The sequence below is a fragment of the Sturnira hondurensis genome, unplaced genomic scaffold (assembly GCF_014824575.4).
Source record: "Sturnira hondurensis isolate 20B ecotype Veracruz unplaced genomic scaffold, ASM1482457v3 Scaffold0004711, whole genome shotgun sequence".
In the NCBI taxonomy this organism is placed as follows: Eukaryota; Metazoa; Chordata; class Mammalia; order Chiroptera; family Phyllostomidae; genus Sturnira; species Sturnira hondurensis.
The window spans coordinates 864,482-883,123 of NW_028077342.1; the positions used below are offsets into that span (position 1 = coordinate 864,482).

At 41.1% G+C, this 18,642-nt stretch overlaps 1 protein-coding gene and 1 non-coding gene across 2 annotated transcripts in view; one reads left to right on the plus strand and one right to left on the minus strand.

The window, feature by feature from the left end:
* The window catches only part of LOC118986919 (vascular endothelial growth factor receptor kdr-like), a 163,915-nt gene that overhangs the window by 19,850 nt on the left and 125,423 nt on the right, over window positions 1-18,642 (minus strand). The window contains exons 17-22 of the mRNA XM_037045971.1: window positions 8,440-8,575; window positions 6,832-6,936; window positions 5,321-5,434; window positions 4,844-4,932; window positions 3,319-3,526; window positions 1,457-1,554 (exon numbers count right to left, since the gene is read on the minus strand). Of these exons, the coding sequence (XP_036901866.1) occupies window positions 1,457-1,554; window positions 3,319-3,526; window positions 4,844-4,932; window positions 5,321-5,434; window positions 6,832-6,936; window positions 8,440-8,575 (750 nt within the window). The remainder of the gene's footprint in view (window positions 1-1,456; window positions 1,555-3,318; window positions 3,527-4,843; window positions 4,933-5,320; window positions 5,435-6,831; window positions 6,937-8,439; window positions 8,576-18,642) is intronic.
* On the plus strand, window positions 6,083-6,189 carry LOC118986953 (U6 spliceosomal RNA). Its single transcript, XR_005066487.1, has one exon. It is a non-coding gene; the product is annotated as a U6 spliceosomal RNA (small nuclear RNA).

The following is an 18,642-nucleotide window of genomic DNA, read 5'->3' on the forward strand; positions in this document are numbered from 1 at the left end:
GAATGGGCAGAATCTCCATTACAATGGAATGGTTCCTCCCATTTGGCTACCACTACTGTTTGGTCCTTCAGGACCAAATATTACCTTAGAATATAAATCTATTTCTACACACTGCATTCTACTGCTAGTACCCTGGGTCAAGGAGACCTTTGTTTTCCCTCACTGACACCACTGCAAAGGCTTCCGAACTGTTATCTGTGCCTCCAGTAGTTATCTAGCCCCATGAACTACTGAACTACTCACTGGCTCACTTTGGCCCTCAAAGTTCCATTCCTTAAACACAAACTTGAGCGTGTTCCTATTTAATTTTTTTTAATTTCGTGATGATTAGAAACCATCCAAGTTCCAATTCCTTTGTATGATGTTCAAAGCCTTTCATAATCAATATCAAGCTCTCTGTTCAGCTATATTTCCTCATCCCCACACCTTCAGGCATTGTAGGCTGTAGTCTTTAGAACTATGAAAATTTTTCTTGTTTTCAAGTCCTCATTGAATTGCTTAAATACAACACCTGCTGAGAAGACCACAGGTTCTCTGGAATTTCTTCCACATAGTGAGAAAGCACTTATTTCTACAAATTTCTAAAAAAAAAAAGAGCAAGAATTTGAAACCTTATATAAAAAATAATGAAGGACAACACCCCCAACCTGGCAAAGGAAATAGACTTCCAGGAAATCCAGGAAGCTCAGAGAGTCCCAAATAAATTGGGCCCAAGGAAGCACACACCAAGGCACATCATCATTACATTAGCCAAGATTAAAATGAAGGAGAGAATTCTAGAAGCCACAAGAGATAAGGGGACAGTCACCTACAAAGGAGTTCCCACCAGACTGTCAGCGGATTTCTCAAAAGAGACCTTGCAGGCAAGAAGGGGCTGGAAAGAAGTATTCCAAGACATGAAATCCAAAGACCTACAGCCAAGATTGCTCTATCCAGCTAAGCTTTCATTTAGAATGGAAGGGCAGATAAAGTGCTTCTCAGATAAGGTCAAGTTCAAGCAGTTCATCCTCATCAAGCCCTTATTATATGAAATGTTAAAGGGACTTATCTAAGAAAAAGGAGATCAAAACTAGGAATAGTAAAAGGACAACAAACTCACAACTATCAACAACTGAACCTAAAAAACAAAACAAAGACTAAACAAACAACTAGAAGAGGAATAGAATCACAGAAATGGAGGTGACATGGAGGGTTATCAGTGGGGAGGGGAGGGAGAGACTGGGGGGAAAAGGTACAGGGAGTAAGAAGCATAATTGTTAGGCACAAAATAGGCAGGGCAAGGTCAAGAACAGTATAGGAAATGAAGAAGCCAAAGAACTTATATGTACAACCCATGGTTATGAACTAAGGAGGGGAATGGTGGAGGGTAGGGAGTTTGGGGTGGAGGGGGAAAAAGGGGAGAAAAAACGGTATAACTGTTAATAGCATAATCAATAAAATACACTTGCATACTCACTTTTCTGGAAGCGAGGAACTCCATGCCCTTGGCCACTTGGAAGCTATAGCAGATCAGGTCCTCCAAGGTGAGGGTGTGCTTGTAGAGATTCTTCGAATCTAGAAAAGCAAAAAGGAGGTTGGAGAAAAAGACTGGTGGTTGAAAACCTCTCCACGATTTTGTAGAGACAACAGTAGGGAAGAACTAGAGAGGAAGAAAGACCTGCCTTCCACAAAAGCTTGCAAAACGGAGGCAAAGATTTTTAACAACAGGACCTTGGCACACCTTACTCTACTATGACCTCCTGTGTATTTTTAAGTGATGGGCATATACTCTCGTGAATCAGCATGTCTTCAGGGATTCAACAGTTCACATTTTGATCATTCCCTACCTCTCATCAAAATTGAACACATTGCTTTTACAGATTTCCTTACCAATTCTAGGTGCAAGAAAGAATCAGGGAGATGTCTAGGGATGCCAAAGGTTGGGAATTTGGGGGAAATTCCCACGATTAATGGCAACCACAAGTTCTGAGTTTTTGTAATTGCAATGTATGGTCACTATATACCACACCCCGCACTAGATCACTTCCCCCAATCTCTGTCAACAGACGCAAAGCTCAGAAATTCCTATGTCCTCCCTGGTGCTCTACCACCAACATATTAGGATTATAAGGGCCTTTACAAAGATTCTAGCCCAAGTGCCTACTCTCACTTTACAAGTAGAGAAAATGAAGCCTAGAGAAGAGGTGTGACTTGTCTAAGGTAACAAAGTATGTTAGTGAGAGCCAGTAATAAAATCCTAATCTTCTCACTCTCAGACCACATGGTGTCCCATCATGCATGAATGCTAGACAGGTATCATACAGTTTACTTGTGACCAAGAGGACAATAAGAGTAACAGAGGCAGGAAGATCAGCGGCACCAGTAGATCCCAGTGTAAGGGAGAAAACTCAGGAAGAATAAGACATGTGTAACCTAAAGTCACTGCTTGAACCTGTCAGTCAAAACCAGGAGTGGGGGTAACATGGAAAGAAGTGGGTGGCCTGTGTTTGATTTCTACTTCTCTTATTTAGTTGTGCCAGATCAATACTGAGGTGGTAAACATTGGTACAGCTATTATAGTTGCTTGTCCTTGAAATGTTCCCATACTTCTTGGTAAACAGTTACTCTTATGAGCTCTTCAAGTGTCCTCTCCACTACAGTTCTCCCATTCCTGCTCAGACTTGACCATGACTCAAAACCCCCAAGACCCTGCTCTAAGGGCTACATCAGACATGTATTCTGATTGGTCACTACCTGTGCAAGCAGTTATTCAGTATTTTAAGCTGTAAAATATTTTCAGATTCATAGCCATTTTTCAATACCTTACATATCTGTTAAATATTTTGACTATCAAGAAATATCTGTTAAGTATATTTCATATTATATTTATACAATATAAGTATACTTATAGAATATACTTATAAGTGTATTATGTAGTTTCATAAGTATATTCTATAAGAATATTCTATCATACTTATATAATATCAGTTTCTTCTGTCAAATGGAGATAAGCATCCCTATTCATCTCACAGGACAGTCATAAAGCTCAAGGAAAGAATGTATTGGAAAATGCCTTGGAAACTGTAAAGGTCTAGACCAATGTGTCATTGTAAACTACTTCTGTTTGCCAGTGAAAGTGCAAGCTGAGGTTAGAAGCAAACGTGCTCTGAGATGCATGGCAACAGTTACAGAGGAAGAAGACACATGGTGTTCTAGGTGACCGCCCTCCACCATGGTCTAATCTTGCTAGGTAAGCAGTGGCCTCATTCCCCCAACACAACCTCTATCCTCAAACCTCTAGAAGCCTTGAGGGTTGGCCAGAAAAACAACTCCACATACCTACTCGGTGGGTCATCGTGGCCCCCAGAAGGTGGCGGTTACTTTCTTCCTCCTCATCAGACTCACTATAGCTTTTGTCCTCAATGAAACCAGAGCTGGTGGAACTTCCTGTGCTAGCCACGCTCTCCAGACGCTGCTTGACCAGCTGGGACGACTTGCAGTCAGAATCATGAAAGGCCTTCATCTTCCTATCCATACCAAGCGGGACCTGAGAGTTCAAATAATTTTCAGAGCTGGAAGAGACTTAAACATGATCCAGTCCATCCTACCCATTTTCTGTTGGGGAAACTGAGGGCTAGACATGAGGAAGGGAACTGCTCAAAGACAGGCTGGAAGACAGATGAGAGTCTGACTCAGCCTAGAGCTCTCTTCCCTATGCTGTGATGTCACTAGACTCGTGTCTGGTGAGAGGAAACATTCCAGATCTGGTTGTCAAAGGGGTCTCCTTGCCCTGTAAATCAGCAGGTGTCCACGGGCCAGGATAAACATGTGGTACCCTGAAGCGTATCTGAGCTCTGTGCTTAGAAATGGAGCATATATCATACAAAGAAGATACCCTCTATTTTTAACTACCTGTACTCCTTCTATCTTTGCTAAAATTAGCGTAGAGGGAGAAGTTGGGGTTGGAGTGAACAAATTGCTAGGTAGGTTCAGAAAACCAAGTCAGATGACACCCTGGGTTCTGGAGACTCTTTTCCGAATACATTTTTTAAAATCAGGTATTTTTCCATTCAGGGCACACGCCTGGGTTGCAGGCCAGTTCCCAGCAGGGAACGCATTAGAATCAACCATACATTGATGTTTCTCTCCCTCTCTCCTTCCCTCCCCCTCTAAAGATAAATAAATAAAATATTTTAAAAATAAAATAAAATCAGGTATTTTTATAAATAAAGCAGTGACTGACACAGTGCTTTGCAGGACTTTGGGAAATAGAGACAGCTACGTCTGCCCAGAGAGATAAGGGCAGGGGCAGTGTGTCTACCTACAGAGAACAGGAAAGTGAGAGGAGGGGAATATTGAGACTTCAGTGGTACATGCCCCTGGCCATTTATTTCCTCAGGGTTGGAAATTATCCAACTGAAAGGACCTTAGAATCGCCCACTTGAAACCTATATACCTTATTAACCAATGCCACACCAATACATTCCACTTTTTAAAAGTCCCTTTTCCCAGAGCTTCAGGTGATGCCAGAAAGCTAAGTTGATGGCTGTGGAAGAATAAAGGCATGATGGGAACTGGGCTAGCAAAGTATTCTGCATCTCGTATTGTAAACTGAGGGAAACACTAACCAATCACAGCATTTCAGTCCATGTCCAGAGCATGCTGAGTTTTCTAAGAGAAACTTGAGAGGTCATCAAGTTTCAAGGCTGTACTAGATGTAGAAATGCATACCCTCCATGCCCTGATCAGCAGTTCTTTGGCCACTGTTATTTATCCACTCTTCTCTCCTTTTTCATCATCACAAAATATTCAGATAGTATGAAAAAATGAAGAGAAAGTGTAGGGATCAGTTGGGGAAACCTACCTTGGAAGCAATAAAATCTCCTCTCTTCCCTCTCAGAAAGTCGGCCAGATTTCCGTATTTGCAGAATTCTACAATGACCATCAAAGGACCTGCCCAGAGTAATGTGCACAGTCATGTTTCCAGAAATGATGATGAAGGCCAGCTGATTCTTGGGGTAGCCCTGTCCCGGTAATCTGTTGACCAGAAATTTCCTAAAATCTCACGTGAGATTTCTCGAGCTATGAACCAGTCGACTGACTACTTGTGCTGAATGCACAAGCATTTTAGACACATCCAATCCCCTTAAATATGGTACAGTGTTTTTTAGAACGGGGGTCAATTAACACGGGCTCTGGAGGTTCTGCGCATTGCAGGGAGCCTCTAAGTTAGTGGAAGCTCACATGCGTACATTGAGACCTGTCTAAACAGGGCCCAGCTCACCTCTGAGAGCTCTGAGCCCTAGAAGGCAGTTCCAGCCAGGTACAGGAGGCTCCTTACCTCCAGGTTTGGTGCAGGCACCCAGCAAGTTAACCACATTGAGGTGGTGACCAATGTGAATGAGGATCTTCAGTTCCGACATCAAAGCCTTAAACTCACTGGAAGTTGCACAATCTGTGTGAGACAAACACAGTAATACACAAAAGAATCATTTCTCCTGGGAGAGGCTGCAGGAGCATGAGCATAGGCGATCCTGCTTAATGCTGAAGAGTACTGGCAGAAAAGTCCTTAACACAATGGTTTGTTTCTGTGCCTTCCAAACAATATCTTAAATGGGAGAGTAATATCTTCACGCACATTAGCGTGCCTGCACGCAGAGATTTGTATACCAACTAACATCCTTAACTACTTTCTCATTTTGAAAAGGACATCCTTCAGTGGCTACTTCTTTTGTGATGAGCTTTTCCTGCATTATTATCCTACAAGAGGTGATTGGTGAATTGGCCAAGTTGGATTTAAGTCTTTTTTGTGTGGAGCCAGGAGCACAGACTGGATGGTATTGGGATGTTTAAACATACACGGGTTTATCTATTCAACGTTGAAACCACACTACAGTTTTCTGTAGCCTGCCCGGTGCAGAATCCAGTCAGAATTCATTGCAAGAATATTCTGTAAGATCCCCTTCCATTGCTGCAATGGAAGACCATGTGGGAAAATGGGTGGCCAGATACCACTGCTGACTCATATGGGTCTTAGCAAAACTGAAGGCCTTGAGTCTTCAGCTTAGTATTTATGTGGTTGAACACAAAAGAAGAACAAATAGTGCTCACTTCAGCAGCACATATACTAAAACTAGAACGATATAGAGAAGATTAGCATGGCCCCTGTGCAAGGATGACATGCAAACTTGTGAAGTGTTCCATAATTTTATAACCAGAGACATTGAAACTAAGAACAATCTAACAATAGCCAGAGGGGAGGGGGGAGGGGACAGTCGGGGGAAAGGGTTTTCAGGAACAGCTATAAAGGACACATGGACAAAACCAAGGAGGAGGGGGGAAGAAAGGGAGGGAGGTGGGATTGGCTGGGGTGCGGGGAGTGGTAGGGGGGAAATGCAGACAACTGTAAATGAACAACAACAAAGTAATTTAAAAAAAAAGAACAACAGCCCTGGCTGGTGTAGCTCAGTGGATTGAGCACGGGCCTGTGAACCAAAGGATTCGGTTTGATTCCCAGTCAGGGCACATGCCTGGGTTGCAGGCCGGTTCCCAGCAGGGAATGCATGAGAGGCAACCATACATTGATATTTCTCTCCCTCTCTCCTTCCCTTCCCCCTCTAAAGATTAAAAAAAAAGAACAACAAATAGATGGACACATTAGGCTCCATGATGATTGGCTTGTGTCCATGGCTGAGGTTTCTATGAGTAACATGGGTCCAATGAGGGTGGAAGTTACTTGGAGTTACCTCCCTCCATGACTTTAACTTGATTTCTTTAATAGTCCGGTTTCCACCTGACCCCAAGCATCCTTGCAGATATTTGCCAGTGGCCTCCAAAGAAAATAAATGTTACCTTTCAGCATTTTCACTGCCACAGTTTTGCAAGTTGAAGCTCTGTCGATGCCAAAGGCACAGGCCTCCACCACTTTACCAAAGGCACCATGACCAAGGATTTTGCCTGCAGAAATGAGAAGTGAAAACTAGTAGGAGCCACTGAAAGACCCCAGGGAAAAAGGGAAAGTTGGCTGCTTGCAATGGGCACCATAACTGCCAAGTCAGAATTCTCAGTGGAGGGTGGGGGGTGCTTTCTGGATCACAATTGTAAAACAACAACGGAGGGATTGAGCAAAAAGGAAAAAAGGACTCATGGACATGGACAGCAGTGTGGTGATTGTGGGGATAGGGACATATAAGAGGACTAAATGGGAATGGGAAAAATACAATACACATTAAATGTAAAATATAGAAATTTTCAACAATTAAATAATAAAACAATATTTACTCTATATTTCTACCTTAAATTTTAAAAATAAAAAAATAAAGTTTAATTTCTACATTAAATGTAAAAAATAAAATTTTTCAACAATTAAATCAAATGTTTTACTCTGTATTTCTTCAACTTGCCCTATTATTCTTCATAACACTATGCTTAGATAACATTATGCTGGAATATTTAGTATGAATTCTCCCAATAGAATACAAGCTCCATGAGGTCTGTCTTGCTCATTGTTATCTCACTATCTCCATGGAAAGATGTTTAATATCTTGTAGATGACCAGTAAATATGTGTAGAATAAGTAAATAGGGAGCTACCCCATGCCAGCAATTGAGAGAAAGAACCAGGTGTGTTGGAACAGATTTATGGTGGTCTGTAGATACAAGCCAACTCTTCAGGTGAAGGTGTGAGCACACATCTGTTAAGATGTAAGTCAAGACTTCTGGTCATCTACTTCACTAGGAAGCATGTTAATTACTGGATCTCTTTCTGTGGTCATTCATTATATTTTCCTTATGTAAAGTACTCGGCGTGCCCAGTCAACTTCTTTCAAAGAGACTTCATTGTTAACCAATACCTTGCGTTTATGAAGTGTTTAACATTTGTAAAACACATTCCCAAATGTTACCTCACAGCAGTGACAGAATATACACAGCACAGCTACAATTGCTAATATTCTCTCTTAAGAATGAAAAAAAGCTCAGGAAAGTTAAGCAGCACGTGCTGCATAAGGTGACTTGATTAGTACTTTTAAAACAAGTGGCAAACACAAGGCCCACAGCCCTCCACCTTGTTTTATCTGCCTGGCACCCTGGTTCTACCCAGCGGCAGTGCCCAGCTCTCACTTAACTGTTAAGCAGTAGTTACGTTTATACAGTCCTAACGTTACATTCGGCCCTTTGAAGGCAGCTTCGAAGCTGGTGTGGCCCCCAGGGGAAAATGAGTTCGACACCCCTGTTCTAAAACCTCCCAGTCTCATGCTGGGTGTGCAATGCCATCTGCTCGCCTAACTTATGGCTTCTGTTCTCATCCGTATCATATTTGAAATACATCACTTTATTTAGGTTCAAGTGCTTCCCAGATTTCAAGCCATTGCCTTTTCTTCAGCCTTTTTCTCAGTGATTCTGTGACACGACAGGGAAAGAGAAGTGAAAGGGTGATGATATAACGGAGATTTCTTCTTACCTAACTGCAACCGTTCCCTAGGGAACTCCCATTTAGTGGCATCATAGGGAAGCCTATCACACTGTTCATCAAGGGGCATCTCTTCAGGATCCATGATGATGGAGAGGTAGCCTGTTTTGATTTCTGACACGTTGGGCTGCACGAAAGAAAAGTAAAAGCATGTTACTGTGTTTTTTTGATCTTCCGAAGATGAATGATGCCTCTAGATTTCCCCATTTTATATTGTACATTGGTTCATAAAGTACGAAACACATCACGAGCATAAATATAAAAAAAAACCCCATGAAAAAATTAAAACAGATATAAACTAGAAAAATAATTAAAACAAGCTTAGTAAATTAATCCCTCTATTATAAAGAACTACTAAAAATCAATAATAAAAAGGGACAGCACCCAAAACGGTAAAGTAGTCAACTCTGGGGTTATATTCTTCCCCGCAAATAAACTAGTAAGAGGGAAAAATTGGTCAGACGTAACCTTCGAATACCTTTAAACCTAGGAAAATCTTACAACAATGGGGGTAAGACTTGAGTAAGTAAGAATCATTTGGTTTGTGGTCATTAGGGCTCTCTGACATTTAAAATTGCCTGCTTCTCATCCTTTACACCCCATCGTATTGGCAACATCCAGGAATATGGTAGTAAGCACTGTTAGGGCATGTTGCTAGTGCCAGAGGGAACAATATGAACCTTGTTCTAAAAATATTACGGTTATAGGTCTCCATATGCGGGGCAACTCCCTCAAAGAGCAGTACAAAAACTTCTCTTGGTTTTATACAAACTGGAGCACATCCAGGGAAGGGTCAGCTTCTCAGGCAGCTTTACCCCAAAGCATTTATAGGCACAAGCATTGACCATAAGAGCCTGTGACAAGGCACAACACCTGGGACACTAGAAAGAATCAATTACAAAAGAAGTCTATAAAGGAGAAATTGAGACCCACCCAAATAAATAAACAAACAAACAAACAAACAAATAAATAAATGTATGTGTAAGGCATAGAGAAAACAAATACTAAAATGGCAGAAGGGATTTCATAGCTGTTATTTCCTTAAGTATAAATGGATTAAACTTTCCAAGTATGAGCAGACATGGGTCTGGCAGGAATCCTTCACTGTGGGGGCCACTGGGAATCCTCACTGGAGGCCCCACCCTCCTGACCTGTAGACACCCCCAATGCCCTAGCATTAAACTCACACCTCCGCCCACAGGGTAGCAAGCTCCTGGAGACAGGAAATGCATGCTGAAAACAGGCTAGGGGCTATGGTCAAAGGAGAAACCATATTCTAGTGGGAGCATCTCCTTCAGGAAAAAAAGTTTTCCAGAGGCCAGACTGGTAGATCCTTAAGATGAAGAGAAAACGTACAAGCTTAGCAATTTTGTCATAAGAGGGGGAAAGAAGCATGGAACAGGTATATTTTTATAACATCAGTGAAGCCCCAGATATAAGCAAGAGAGCATCTCCTAAACCCTGCAGGCCAGAAGAGAGGGAAAGGATCCATATTTAAAGTGTGAAAAGAAGGTAGAAAGGAGAGTATTGGTGGGGGATGGGGACAACTATAATTGAACAACAATAAAATAAAATAAATAAAACTTTGCCAGCCAAGAATACTCTACCTGGAAATGTTAACCTTCAGAAATGAAGAAATAAGACTTTCCCAGACAAATAAAAGCTGAGAAAGTTCACCAACAGTACACCTATCTTGTAAAAAAAAAAGTTAAAAGGAGCTCTTTGAGATGAAATAAAAAGACACTAATTAGTTCACCAAAACATATGAAAATATACAACAAACTAGTCAAGGTAAAGATACAGAAAGTTTTATAAAGCTCTTATTCTGTTAATCAGTTAAGTAAAGCATAGATGTTAAAGAACAAGATTAAACATAACAAAGCTACTATAATTTGTTAACAAGTACACCACATAAGAAGAGCTAAAGTATACCTAACACTTTAAAAGAAGGAAATAAAAGGGTAGTTTTGTGTGCCGTCAAAATTAAGTGGCTAGCAGTTAAATACGGACTGTTATATATCCATCAGACATTTCAAGGAAGCCTCATGGTTAACTACCAGATTTCTCAGACCATAACATGCACCTAGGTTTTAGAGGAAAATAGGAAAAAATATTTTGAAGCAAAAAATGTAGTAAAATATTTAATAATATAAAGAACATAGTATTTCACCAATGTAAATGTAAACAAAACTCAACAGCATTAACAACCATTATTCCTCCCAAATTTGTGGGGCGGGGGAGGGCATCTTATAGTCTGAGAAATACAGTACATAGTTACCATGGTAACCACAAAATCAAAGTACATAGTAGACACACAAAAAATAAAGAGAAACGAATCGGAGCATATTGCCATGGAAAATCATCAATTCACAAAGGTAGGTAGAAAGAGAAGGAAAGAAAAAAACCCAATGGAACTACAAAATAACCAGAAAGCAATGAATAAGATGGCATTAATAAGGCCTTACATATAAAATCATTACTCTAAATGTAAACGAATTGAATTTACAATCGTTACTGAAAATCTCAGGGGATCACTTTGTAAAGTCCAATATATGATTGTCTAACCACTATGCTGTATACCTGACACTAATACAAAATAATGTTGAATGTAAACTTCATTTGAAAAATTAAAAAAAATAAGTCAGTCTTAAGAAAAAACAACACACAGTGGCTGGACAGTTCACAAAAATTAGACATAACTATAGGCTACCTACAAGTGACTTAACTGCAGCTTTAAAAAAAACACGCACTCAAGTGAATAAATGGAAAAGCATATTTAATGCAACTGGAAAGTTAAAAAAATTGAGTGTGGCTATACTTATAGCAGACAAAATAGAGTTTAAGCCAAAAATAATAACTATGTTACCGCACAGGGACCTAGCCCTGAGCGGGTCTGCCTAGGTCGGGGTGTGTGGGTTCTTGACTTCCTGTAGGAAAGACTTCACAACACGAGTCCAGGTGACTATGAGGGTACATTTACTAAAGCTGGGGACAGTGACACAAGGACCGGCTTAGCACAGAGGAAAAAAAAAACAACTGGAGAGTCCCAGGTGGGTTGCTTTAGCCCACAGGGAAGTCAGAAAGCCGGGCCTTGGGGACAGGTTCAGGGGATTAACCTGGGACTAGCTGCTGCTGCCTATTGCTCTCCTGGATGCAAGCCTCCGGGTCCCTTAGAGTTTTGGAGACGCGTGCCTGTTGGGGAGGGAGAGAGGTCAGAAGACGAGAAAGGAACTGGCACGTGCTGCTCCCAGGAGGGAGAGTGTGTGCACTGGGTCCTTTGTCTTCAGGCTTTTATCTCTCTCCCTCAGGCGGGAACCCTAGGGGAGGACTCAGGGGAGGGTTTCAGTAGAATATTCATCAGGTCTCCAGGTGCGCCCTTTTAGGGTCATGGTCTCCACTGATTGGTCAGCGCCAGGGCAGGGGGTCCTTAGTCATTATAGCTGTTTTACACACCACCCCGATTCTGCTGCTTTTCTGGACCTGCAGCTGAAATACAACTGAAGCCTAGATGTCATCTCTAGAGAGGCGACCTTCTATACCTGGCTATAAATTAATTGCTCAGCCAGTTTGCTCAGCTCTCAGTTTCCCCATTGTACTTGCCAGCGAACTTTCCTAGCTTCTTACTATCTTGCCTCAACAAAAGCAAAAGAACATTATTATATAATAATAACAACAGGGTTATCCCATCAAGAAGATTGAACAATGATAAACATCTACAAACCCCAAATCAGAACACCTAATACATTAAGCAAACACCAATAGTCCTGAGGGGAGAAACAGACAACTATATCATAATGTTTAGGACATAAATACCCCCCTATCTCAACAAATACCCGCTAAATCACACAGAAAGTCAATAAAAAAGGTTAGGCTTGAACCATACATTAGACTGAATGGAACTAACAGACATAATAGAACATTTCAGAAGTTCCAGTTCAAGTTGTCAATGTGGAAAACCCCTGAAATCACCTCCCAGCATAAGCTTCATATAAACCAATTTCCTCTGGACAAAACATGAATTAATTATTCAAAGCCTAGCTGAGTAACTCTTACTCATCAGGAGAATGAAAACACACACACACACACACACACACACACACACACATCGGGCAGAAAAGTGGGCAGAAGAGGATGAGACAAAACCTCACCCCTAGCAAAGTGACTCACAATTAGAAGGGAACTCAAAACCCAGAGATGCTCCCTGAGAAGCTAACAGTTTAAAACCCCACATTGGGCTTCCCAACTATTTAGACCTGCACCTTGGAGGCAAGATCCCAAAACACCTACCTTTGAAAGCCGATGAGGCCTGTGTCCCTAAGACCCCAGACACTATAGCAAACTGATAAATAGTTCTTCAGTGGCTCCAAGGCTCACATTCACCTACCTACGGGCCTAGCACAGAGGCAACTGATTACAAAGCACCAGGACATTCTGTGAATAAAGCTTAAATACCGTATGATCTTACCTTTAACAGGAACCTAATCAACGAAACAAACAAACAAGCAAAATGTAACCAAAGACACTGAAATTGAGAACAGGCTGACCGTGACCAGAGGGGAAAGGGCAGGGAGTTTCAGGGGAAGAGGAGAAGGCTTTGCAGGAACAAGTATAAAGGACACAAGGATGGAAACAAGGGGGAGTGGAAATGGGAGGGAGGTGGGGAGGCCTAGGGGGGTGGGCTGGGATGGGAGTAAAAGATAGAAAACTGTACTTGAACAACCATTAAAATAAAAAAAAATAAGAACAAAAATCTGCCCAGGGGAGGTACATTTATCATTTAACATACCAATAGGGGCCTGCTGAGATGCCTTCGAGGGATGAAAGCTGCCTAGCTCCATCCAATGAAAGTCATGTTTGCGCTCTCACTCTGCTTCACACCTGCTCAGCAGTATCTCACAGAAAGGAGTTTATAGCCTCACTTGGTATCGTGATTTTTGTGACTGCCTTCAGGGGACAACTATGCCTTGCCTGGGTCTGGTGGCTAGCAGGGTTTACACTCATGGCTCACATAGAATGTAACCAGTGAAGAAAGAGTTCTTAACAGGCTACCTGCCCCAGATACACAGAGAGTACAAGGAGCCCAGTCTTTATGAGAAAGAGACCTATCAGCTTCTCTTTATAGCTGCAGCCTGAAGGACAGGCTTCTTATCAACGCATCATTTTTTTATTGTTATTCAAGCAGTTATCTCCATTTTTCCCCTCTACCCTCCCCCGCCCCACTCATCCTCTCCTCCCACCCTGGCACACAATTGATGCTTGACTGTTAAGCTTTCCAGAAAGCTCAAGACCAGATACTTTTGTCGTGGTGTCCTTTAGCCATGCCCCAGAACAGCAGCAGCTTCCAGAGAAAAATTTATACATATATCTAGTGCCCCAGTTTTTACATCGGCTATCCTAATTTTAGTAGCTGTCACCCACACGAGGCCCTTTGATCACTGAGCTGTGGTGGCCATCAAGGGCTTTCTTTCCTGGATCCAACCAGACTGCAACAAGTGCAGAGGCAGTGCTTGCCTGTCTATTACCCCAGGGCACTGTAAAGATGGCAGATTGAAACATAACCCAAGCCTGTCTGTTAAAACTGCCTATGTGCTATCCTGGAGCTTTGGCCTGGGAGACAAGTTGCTGGTCTGGCACTCATCTAGAGGCCAACTGACGTAGTTGGCTCAATGAGTTCACTTCATTTGTAGGTTATCCAATCAATATGCAAACATCATTGTACTCTTATGTGGTAATAACTAAGAAAGAAATTAATAAAACATTCCATGTATGATTCCCTCAAGAAGAATAAAACACCTAGGAATGGAGGTGGGTGGCCTATACACTGAAAACTGTGACATTCATGAAAGAAACTAAAGAAGAAACAAATATGAAAAGACATTCTATATTTACAGGTTGTGAAATTTAATATTTTTTTAAATTCCAATATTAAGCAAGCAGTGTGCATATTCAATGGAATTACTTTAAAGTTTCCAATTGCATTTTTCAAAATATATATCAAACGATCCTAAATTTTGGAGTTCCGGCCGAGATGGAGGTGTAGGTACAAACCCTTTGTTTCCTTGCACAAGCAAAAGAAGGATTAACAACCAACCTAGAAACAATAAACAACCAGAACTGCCAGAAAATCAAACTGTATGGAACTCTGACAAACAAGAGGTAAAGAAACATTCACCAGATAAGCAGGAGAGACGGAGATGGGCAACCAGGGAGGTGGAGAGGACACTGAGCAGCAAGGAGAACCACATGAGCCAGGTGAGGCTGGCTGAACAGGAAACTAAAGACTGGAGCTGGCCATAAATTACCGCACCCCCCCCCCCGCCCCCGGAGTTGCCATGGTGACAAAAATCCCCAGTTTTACATGACAGAGTTCATTGCAAAATGGGGCTAGAGAGGAGCAAGCAAGCCATATTGCTCCCTCTGACCCCTCTCCCCAAATATAGCGCTCCAATGCAGCAAAAGGGGTGCCCTTCCCAGGTGAGTACCTAAGGCCCTACCCTGCTGAAACATAACCGGTATGCCAAGACAAAGAAATATGGCCCAAATGAAACAATAGATCGATACTCCAGAAAAAGAGCTAAGTGACCAGGGGATAGCCAACCTATCTGATGCAGAGTTTAAAACACTGGTAATCAAGATGCTCACAGAACTGGTTGAGCTTGGTCACAAAATGAAGGAAGAAATAAAGGCTACACAAAGTGAAAAAAGCAAAATATACAGGGAACCAACAATGAAGGGAAGGAAACTGGGACTCAAATCAACGATTTGGAACAAAAGGAAGAAATAAACATTTAACTGGAATTGAATGAAGAAACAAGAATTTTAAAAAATGAGGACAAGCTTAGGAACCTCTGGGAAAACTTCCAACATCCAAATCATTGGGGTGGCAGAAGGAGAAGAACAAGAGCAACAAGTTAAAAACTCATTTAAACAAATAATGAAGGAAAACTTTCCCAATCTGGCGAAGGAAATAGGCTTCCAGGAAGTCCAGGAAGCTCAGAGAGTCCTAAAGAAGTTGGACCCAAAGAGGAATACCCTAAGGCACATCATAATTAAATTACCCAAGATTAAAGATAAGGACTGAATCTTAAAGCAGCAAGAGATAAGGGGACAGTCTCCTACAAAGGAGTTCCCATCAGACTGTCAGCTGATTTCTCAAAAGAGACCTTCCAGGCCAGAAGGGGCTGGAAAGAAGTATTCCAAGTCATGAAAGGCAAGGACCTACATCCAAGATTGCTCTATCCAGCAAAACTTTCATTTAGAATGGAAGGGCAGATAAAGTGCTTCTCAGATAAGGTCAAATTCAAGGAGTTCATCATCACCAAGCCCTTATTATATGAAATGCTAAAGGGACTTATATAAGAAATAGGAGATCAAAAACTATGATCAGTAAAATGACAACAAACTCACAACTATGGACAACTGAACCTAAAAACAAACAAACAAAAAACAAAACAAAAACTAAGAAAACATCTAGAACAGGAACAGAATCAGAGAAACGGAGATCACATGGAGCGTTTTCAGTGGGGAGGGGGAGGGGAAGAATGGGGGAGAAAGATACAGGGAAGAAGCATAATTGGGAGGCATAAAATAGATGGGGAGAGGTAAAGAATGGTATAGGAAGCAGAGAAGTCAGAGAACATATATGTACAACCCATGGACATAAACTAAGGTGGGGAAAGCTGGAGGGTTGAGGGGTGCAAAGCAGAGGGAGGTAAAGGGGAAAAATTGGGAAAACTGTAGTAGCAAATATACTTAAAAACAATCCTAAAATTTGTATAAAATTACAAAATAATCTGTGTAGACAAAACAATCTTGAAAAAGAGGAACAAAGCTGGAGGCATTACACTGTTGACTTCAAACTATATTACAAAGCTATAGTAATAAAAACTGGTATTAAAATAAAAAGTCACATAGATCAGTGGAACAGAGTGGAGATCCCAGAATATATGTCAGTTAATTTATGACAAAGAAGCCAAGAATATACAATGGAGAAAGTACAGTCTCTTCAGTAAATTGTGTTGGGAAAACTAAACTGCCATATGCAAAAGAATGAAAATGCACCATTAGGAAGAGGATATAGTGAGGATAAATAGTGATGAAAAAATAAAGAGAAAAAATGAAAATGCACCACTATCAGGAGTGATTTCAGCATCATGGTGGACTGAGATGTTCTCTTTCTCTCTGTCCTTTAATCTACCACTAGTGAGACACCTATTATTTAACAAAGATTCCTCTGCGGGACACTAGAGCCACTGAAAATCTTCACTTGGACATCTGAAGGTGTGTGAACTGGAAGGTCTACGGGAAGTAAAACTGAGGGAATAGCAGATATAATAGCCACTACCAAATCCCCTGGTCATGGAAGCTAGAAAGCAGAGTAGAAGATGTGGATATGGGGCCTACAACTGTAGCTTCTCCACAAGGGCTCTGGAAAAGAAAAAGAAAGGCAGAAGCAGCATTGGTGCCTCTGAATATAGCTTCTCTCCTAGATGTGGTAGTGAGACAACTCTGGAGAGCTTCTTAGCAGCAGCACAGATGGCACATGTGATACTGGACTCTCAGCCACAATGGTGCCAGCGGCCATAGGGTATAGGACAGTAGCAGTAGTAGGTCTTGCAAACCTGGCCCCATACCTGCCTCATCCCCAAGACACAGCAGCATTGCCCAAGAGCCAAACAACTCTGCACACAGTGAGGGTACACACCATCCCTGTGACCCTGTTAGTTGACATCCATAACTGCAGTGAAACCCTTGACTGCAGTGACACTGGCAGGAGCAAGGCACTAAAGACCTGGAGGCACAAGGAGCAATAAAGATGGCACCTGGAACACCTCTGGTAGAAACAATAGAAGATGGAAAATGCTGGATTTCAAACATGACTAGTCAGCTCACCTAAAAGAAACAACAAAAAAAAACCTTACACTATACTGCCACCTACTGGAAAATAAAAGAAAAACCTCTACCAACCTGTTGAATTGTTAAAATTAAACAAAGTTGTGCCAAAATGAAAAAGGTTATTGCTATCTCACACGTGCTGGCACAGTATCAGTTCATTAAGCACCACAAATAATCATGGTAACACAGTATCACAAAAATGCTAATACTCCAGAAACCAGAATTAAAATCAAGAAAAGTGTGATATAAATGACAGAGCTTTCAAAATACCTGTCATTGAGAAACTCAGCAAGATACAAGAAAACCCAGAAAAGCAATTCAATGAGCTCTGGAATAAAACTAATTAACATAAGGAACATTTTACCAAAGAGACTGAAACTCTAAAATAGTACTAAACATTCTGGAAAATGAAATGAAAATAAAAAAATCAAGAAAATGAGATGAAGACTACATTAGAAAGTATTGCAAATACAGCAGACCATATGGAAGAGACAATTAGTGAGCTCAAAGTAAAAATCTGGAAATTATTCATAACAAAGGGGGGAGAGAAGTGAATTTTTTTAAAAAGAAAGAACTCCAAACAACCACAGTATGAAAGTAGAAATCAACTATAAGAGAAAATGTGGAAAAATTACAGATATGTAGAGATTAAATAAACGCTACTGAAAAACATTTGGGACAAGAAAGAAATACAAGGAGTCAAAAATACATGGGAACAAATGTAAATAAAAATAGGGCATACCAGAATCTTTGGAATGCAGCAAAAGAGTTACCATAAGGGAAGTTTATAATAGTATGGGCTGAACTCAAGAAATAATATAAATCTTACATAAACAGTCTGAACTTACACTTTACAGAACTGAAAAAACAAAGCCCACTGTCAGAAGAAAACAGGAAATACTAAAAATCAGAGCAGAAATAAATAAAACAATGACTAAAAAGACAACAAAAAGATTAATGAAAATACCAACTGGTTCTTCAAAAAGATAAAGAAAATTGACAATCTTTTAAAAAAAGATTTCATTTATTTATTTTTTAAAAGGGGGAAGAAGGGAGGGAAAAAGAGGGAGAGAAATATCAATGTGTGGTTGCAACTTGAGCGCCCCCTACTGGAGACCTGGCCCACAACCCAGGCATGTGCCCTTACTGGGAATTGAATTGGCGACCCTTTGGTTTATAGTCTAGCACTCAAGCCACTGAGGCACACCTGCCAGGGCAAAAGTTGACAATCTTTAGCTCAACTTAACAAGAATAAAAAGATTCAAATAAATAACATCATAAACAAGAGTAAAAGTCACA